This window comes from Acanthisitta chloris, unplaced genomic scaffold, assembly GCF_000695815.1.
Source record: "Acanthisitta chloris isolate BGI_N310 unplaced genomic scaffold, ASM69581v1 scaffold30776, whole genome shotgun sequence".
Lineage (NCBI taxonomy): Eukaryota > Metazoa > Chordata > Aves > Passeriformes > Acanthisittidae > Acanthisitta > Acanthisitta chloris.
The window spans coordinates 1-7,242 of NW_008676953.1; the positions used below are offsets into that span (position 1 = coordinate 1).

The 7,242-nt window shown below is 47.8% G+C and overlaps 1 protein-coding gene across 1 annotated transcript; it reads right to left on the minus strand.

The window, feature by feature from the left end:
* Positions 1-1,015: 1,015 nt before the first annotated feature.
* On the minus strand, positions 1,016-5,225 carry RNPS1 (RNA binding protein S1, serine-rich domain; the record flags this gene model as incomplete). Its single annotated transcript, XM_009076334.1, has 6 exons — positions 1,016-1,209; positions 2,040-2,181; positions 2,645-2,798; positions 3,321-3,423; positions 4,614-4,805; positions 5,068-5,225. Coding segments are annotated over 6 exons (855 nt in total), but the record flags the coding sequence as incomplete, so codon positions are not given.
* Positions 5,226-7,242: the final 2,017 nt, after the last annotated feature.

Consider the following 7,242-nt stretch of genomic DNA (forward strand, 5'->3'; position numbering starts at 1 on the left):
CGCGCGACAGCCAATCAGAGCCCCCAGACTGTAAACATGGCGGCAAGCTCCGCCCCCGCCCTTAAAGGGACAGCTCCACGCGGGACCCCAAGGCGCTGGTCTCGCCCCACGGCGCAGCCAGGGAGGGAGGCACGACCCTCTCCTCAACCCTACTGCTTTATTCGAGAATCGCTCGTCCTACACGAGTACAAACACAACATGGCCCAAAAGGCTACAAAGTTATACAAAACAAACCAAAAAAAAATTCTGTATAGTATTGACTGTACAATAGGTGGTAAATTCTTTGCCTTGCCCTGGGTCAACTCCAGTTAATCTGGCTGGATTGTGGCCTTGCAGGTTCCAGGGCTCAGTGCTCAGCTGCTTGTTTGGGATTTGTAAAAGCAAAAGCACTTGCACAGTTTCACTGGGGGCTATGTAGGAAGTTTTTACCAAAACCCTCGAAGAAAAGGTGAAAGAAATCACTTATGAGGCACCTAACAAACCACTTCTTAGGATTTCCATCTTCTTCTCTAAAATATCACGTTCAGTGGGCCTGACCTTCATTCCTGTGATCACCAGGTGTGTCACAGATCTGCAGGCAGAGCTTACACTGCAGAAACGAATCATCATGAGGAACTGGAATAAAGCAACAACTCTGTATATATGTCTCAAGCAGGTCTGGACTCCAGCTGCCCTGAAAAATCATGTGCTGGCACTGACAGATCAAGGTTAATGCCTCCCAGTCTTACTCCCTGGGGTTCTGAAACAGCTCAAGATTTACATGCTGGTCTGTACAGCGAGCTAAGCGTTTACAATCACCAAGCAGCAGCAGCCTGCTAACTGGAGAAAGAGAGGCTAGAACATCTTTGCTTCCCTTTCTCTGGAAAAGACGTTTTTACAGCCTTTAAAAATCAAAGCCATTTTTAAATAATTTCAATTCAATGCCAGGAAACCTCACAGCAAAGGCTACTGGCTAGGAACTGGTGCTCTCTCCTCTTGGGCTGCCTTCGCTGCCAGGATTCTCTCACTCCTCAACCAGACTCGTTATAAAAAAAAGGTACAATGTTTAGTCTGATGGGATTTAAGTTAAAAAAAAAAATCAAAAGCTGTTCAGTCCTTTTGCTTTATCGAGAAGAGTTGGAGCTGGAGCGACTACGGTGGCGTCTCCTCCCAGGGGATCGGGACCGGGAACGCCGGCGCACGGGGGATCTGCGCCGAGGAGACCGCGACCTGGCAGGGAGAGGGGAGAAAGCTTCTGTTAGGAGACAACAGGCTCCAGAACTGCTCAGCTCATCTACCAACCTGTAATAAAAACTTCCCTGCCTCCCTCCAAACCCCCCTCACACGCCATGGGGAAAGAGCTGGAGTAAAACACAGTCATCTCCAGAGAGGAAATGTGCAGCACAAATACTGAGTGCGCAGCAGGAACACTCTAGCTATCCTCTGCTTCAGTAATTGGAAAGAACACTTAATATCTCTACAACAGACAAGAAACTGGTTTCCAGGCTGAGAAAGCTGGGGCTGTTCAGCCTGGAGAAGAGAAGGTTGTGTGGAGTCCTTACAGCAACCGTCCAGGATCTGAAGGGGCTCCAGGGACTTGGTTAGGAACTGCAGTGACAGGACAAGGGGCAATGGGCACAAACTGAAAGAGGAGGAAATTTAGGCTAGATATTAGTAAAAAGTTTTTTCCTGCGAGGGTGGTGAGACACTGGCATAGGTTGCCCAGGGATGTGGTGGCTGCCCCAACCCTGGCAGTTTTCAAAGCCAGGCTGGAGCAACCTGACCTAGTGAGGAGGTGTCCCTACCCATGGCATTGGGCACCCCAGAGCTAAGGAGTTAGAAACCACCAACCCAGGTTTGCTCGACGCCCAAAGGCCGTTCCTGTCGCTCGGAGGGGAAAGTCACGTGGTTAGAAACCACCAACCCAGGTTTGCCCGACGCCCAAAGGCCGCTCCTGTCGCTCGGAGGGGAAAGTCACGTCTGACTGTTCCCATGCCAAGCCTTTCGGTGCTAATGCCTTGTTACACCAGGATGGAGAAGCAGTTTATGGCAGTTCTCACCTTCTCCTCATGCGAGGGGGTGACCTGCGCCACATGGGTGGTGGTGGCAGCATCCTCCGGGGAGGGCTGAAGCGCCGCGGCGGTGGCCGAGGCCGCGGGGCCAGCACGGCTGTGGCAGTGATCTCCTGCCCGTCGATCTGGCCTTTTTTAAGGAATCACAGCAGCAGGCACAAGTTAAGGATTTTTCAACAGCAACACCTACACATCACGTTACTACAACTCACAGCTTTGTCACAAGTGACCGAAGTAGGATCAACCTGTGGCGCTATCTCCACTCCGTGCTCAGCTGCTATTCTGACAGAGTCCACACATATATTAAGACTTCTTAATCTAATATCCCACCCAACTGCAGTTCAGATGTTAACCTGGAAAGATTTTCACAAAAACTTAAAGAATGTTATTACTGGTTTGAAAAAATAAGTTGTTTTAATACTTCTGTGATGTTTTGGATCTGCCTCGAACCACACAAAAGCTATCTGGGCTGAAAACTGGCAGTATTTCAGATCAGTTCCCTAAAGACATCACCTCTAACCCACTTTCAGATCAAACTCAGCTGCTCTAGAGATGTTTAAAAGCCCCCTGGCTCCTTGCAGGATGATACCTACCTCCATCCATGTGTTTCAGAGCTTTCTCAGCATCATCTGGGTTCTCAAACTCCACATAGGCATAACCTTTGGAGAGGTGTGGGTTTAGCCTGTCAACTGGCATGTCAATCATTTTAATCTTTCCATAAGTGGAAAAAATCTCCATGATGTGATCCTGCAGAGAAAGAGAGAGCAATCCTTAAGGACACAGACCACACTCACTGCCCCGATCCGGCTGGCACAGAGCAGTAAACCCACAGCACATCATTTTTTCAGCACCCTAAACCTTTAACCCCTGACGACCTTTAAATTACATTCCAGCATAGACAACTCAAGCCAGCCCAGCTCTCTGCAGATCCCTTAGCAAGAACTGCCAGGTATCCTTAATGCCTCCAAGGTAACTTCAGCTGTTGTCTCAACTTCTACAGTTTTCTTCCCAGTAAAGCAGGATACAAGGTCTGGAATACTGACAAAGCAGGCAGACCTCTTAAACACTACAGTCTCAGAAGCCTCAATGGTATCTGACTCAGTAAAGTCCTGCTAATATTTTCCTCACTGATCAGTCTGGACACAAAGCAAGAATTTCCAGCAATACCTTGGCAGCTCCTTAGTAAGAACAAAGTCCTGAGTGCTCCCCACTCAGATGCTCTCACAGAGGAACATGGACACTTGATACTACAGGGGAACATGCCATTACCTTGGTCACATTTCTAGTGAGCCTTCCAACATGCACTTTTGTGGGTCTGGGTGATGGGCTCCGTCTCTTCCTCTCCTTTTCATCTCTCTTGGGTGGCTTGGACCTGATTTGGACAGCAGAAAACACTTAAGAGTTTCCAGTAAACATGCAAGACAAACCCAAGAAGCCATTTTTCTTGGAAGGGCATCGTTTTGCTCAAGAAGTTACAGGTTAAAAAGTGCTGGGGTGGTGGTGAGGGTGTCTCACTCAGAAACACCTCAGAATCAAGAAGCCATTTTTCTTGGAACGGCATCGTTTTGCTCAAGAAGTTACATGTTAAAAAGTGCTGGGGTGGTAGTGGGGGTGTCTCACTCAGAAACACCTCAGAACTTGCATTTGCCTTATTTGCTTTAGAACCTTCTGGAATTTGACAGCTTTTTTTTTTTTTTTCAACTTTTCAACTTCACTGCAACTAGTGTAACAAACATGAAATTGAACAAACACTTCTATGAAGTTGTGGCCATAGTTAAAGCATTTCCCAGTTGTTAACACAAAAAACATTCTTTGCCTCAACAATTAAAGAGGCAAAACACCACAGCATACCACAACCAGGCAAATTAACAGATCCAATCATCTGTGTTTCTCTATCTACTACAGAGATCCAGAAGTGTTAAAAAACACCTATTTACGTAGCTGCATATCACATTTCCTTTGCAGTTAAGAAAAAAACATCTGGAATGCAATTTTAACCTGAAAAAAACCCAAACAGTATGTAGAAAATTTCTATTTATTCTTCTTCCTAATCTTCCTGCCCAAGTGAGTGATACACTAAAAAAACCCACACTGGCTTCAGTAGATTTTTATCAGCCTTCAGCATCTCAGCCAAGGTAAAAACTGCAGAGAATTAACATAGGTTGTTGATTTCCTCATCACCCTTACAGGAAAATGCCTCCTATGCACACATAAATATCCTGGTTTTAGCCCTGGCTTTTCTGTTAGTCTTAGCTGTACATTACAGGAACTAAAAACTTTACTCTGATCTAGTCCCACACTAATGAGGAAACACTGATTAAAACTGCCTCTATAAAATATTTTAAATCACTCCTTAAAATGAGGTTTTTAATCTTTGTTCCCACAGGGTGTATGTTTGGATTGTAAGGAAAAGGAGCACACCCACTCTAACAGAATTGAGATCTCCAAGTTCTGGAGAAAGCAAATGGTCCTCAGAGAACAATCTGTTCTGATCACAATCTTGTGCTCTACATGGAAATTAACCTGCCATCTGGTAATTCCTAGAAGGCAAATGAAACTCACTTGGAGCGGGAGCGTCTCCTGTTGTCATGTCTCCGTCGAGAGGGACTTGGAGACCCAGAGGAGCTGCTGGAACTGGAACTGCGCGAAGTGCTGGAGCTCCCAGAGCGGCTCGAGGCAGAAGAGGAGCTCGAGCCACTGCTAGAACCAGTGCTGGAACTGGACCCTGAACTGGAAGTTGAGCTGGAACGGGATCTGTTGCAGGGGTGGAGAGAGAGGAATAAAAAACCTGAGTGGAATACCCAGAAAAACAACGGCTGAAAAACTTGTGATAATTAGAGAGAGCGACTGTGAGCTGGAACAATGGCAACTGAGGCTCCACAGGTAACTAGACAGCCAAAGAAACTCATACCTAAAACACAACCCCCTTCAGCTAGACAAATCTGCACTGTGACTAACACACCAGCAGCCCAAGAGTGGTGATTGCTGGAAGCACAGGGACCTGTCACTCCCATACCTGGTGCTGCTGCTCCCGCTGGACGCGCTGCGCCGCTTGCGCGTCTTGTCCCGCCCGCGGTCCTTCTCCCCAGACTCCTTGGTGCCTGCCTTATCCTTGGACCTGTCCTTGGACTTCTCTTCAGACCTGTCCTTGCGCTTGGTTGGTGAGGGAGCCCTTCAACAACAAATTGCAGAAGGCATTGCTTAATGCAGAAAAACAAAGGCGACAAAACCCCCAACCCAGAACACAAAATACTTAACTTCAAATGTACCTGAGGATCACCCTAACTGCTGAGTGAAAACCATCAGGCAGTCCAGAGCTTTAGGAGAAGGGAAGTATTTCACATGACAGAGCAGCTCTGAGGAAGACAGCCCCAGCACACAAAAAAACCCTCAGAAAGAGGTACATTTCCAGCTCCTCACCCTCACTGGGAGAGTCCTAGCCCACTATAACAACCCCAGTTCTGTTAAGCCTAGGAAATTGCTATAACCCCAGTTCTGTTAAGCCTAGGAAATTTGGACAGCATGATTACCTAGTGTTGGATTTGTTATTATTTCCTTTGATTCCTAGCAAACTCTTCTTTTTCAATCCTGATTAACTCCACTCTCCCTTTGGAGGCATCCAAAGCAGCACCAAACGGGCCCCACTTATCTCAAATATCACTTCTAACTCCTCAATCTATCCCTAATCGAGTACAATGAACTCCAAACAGCCTAGTGACAAAAGGGTTCAGAAACAAGAAATAAACAGCTAGGCATAAACCAGCAAACCTGCTTGCAACACACTGGGCATCAGCTGCCTTCTCCAGAACCCTGAGCTCCTGTCAGATGGGAAGTTACCTACCAGCCCTTGTGCCAGCTCATATGGCACTGGTGCCTCACTTCAGTCTGCAGCAAAGCTTAAAGCCATTGCTTGACACCCACTGAAGTACAAAACACCTTAATCATCCTACCAAAAATCCTGGCAGACAGAAGACATCCATTTTCTCTGTAAGATGCACAAGCAGCTTGTGCCTCTTGACACAGCCCTGGCTCCAGAGCAGCAAGCACTGGTTTTCTCCAAATCCACTTTGTGCCATGCAGCACATATCTGTCAGCAAGGAAGGGCTGTTGAGAACAAACCCCCACTGAATTATGGCTGCTTCCAACCTTAACAAGCTGGTCCCAAAGCTCTTCAGTCTTGAAAACACCAGGTTAAAGGGCCCAGTTTGCTGCAGTGCTGCCAGAGCAGTTCTCATTTTTCTCAACATAAAGTCTGAACTGGATTTTGGCCTCACCAAACCCATCAGTTCCCTCTTTGCTCTACATCCAAAAGGAGACAAATGGAACACCCCACTATCAAGCACTGAAATGCTGGGCATGAGTTGAATTCCAGATGTTTCCAGATGTGACACTGGCAGAGTTGGCTGGGACAGGAAACTTCTCTAGCAGCAGCAGCAGGAAGAAGACAGTGCAGACTGTCCCACAGGTGCTGCAAAGGGGACTAAGAACAGCAAAATACTCAGTTGGATATACCAACTGAATACCCATATCCTGCACTCTGTCAGTTTGAAGCCATTTCCCCCTGTCCTATTACTCCAGGCTCCTGTATATAGTCTCTTTCCATCCTTCCTGTAGGCTCCTTCAGGTACTGGAAAGCCACAATTAGGTCACCCCACAGCCCACCCTTCTCCTAAATATCCACAGCCAAATCTGGGCTCTCTCTGCCCACAGACCTCCAGCCCCGTAGTCTCACAGGGAACACGTATCAGCTCAGCCATACAAAACTCTCTGTTAGGATCCAACACTCAGCTTCAGTTTTATCCCTAAGGGACATCCCTGCAACCACGAACCTCTCGGTCCCTGACAAATCACTGCTTTTGCAGCACCCACCCCAGAACAGAAAGTCCAGAAGCATCGCACACAGCCCGAACGTTCACCCCACCACACCTCTCTGCTTTAGAGCTGCAGTTCCGCCGCAAAGCAAACTCACTCGCCCCGGGACTTCTCAGGGCTACAGGAGAGTCCTGACTAACAGTTTGCTGCAGGTTCTCATTAGCAAAACGGGGACGCAATTGCCCCCAGTGTGGACCAAATCACTCCGAGGATGGTCCCTGTATGAATCCAGGATGATCCCAGTTTGCTCCACTATGGTCCCAACCGCCCCCGCACAGCCCCAGCGGGCGCGGGGAGGGTTCGCGCCCGGCGCTTCTCT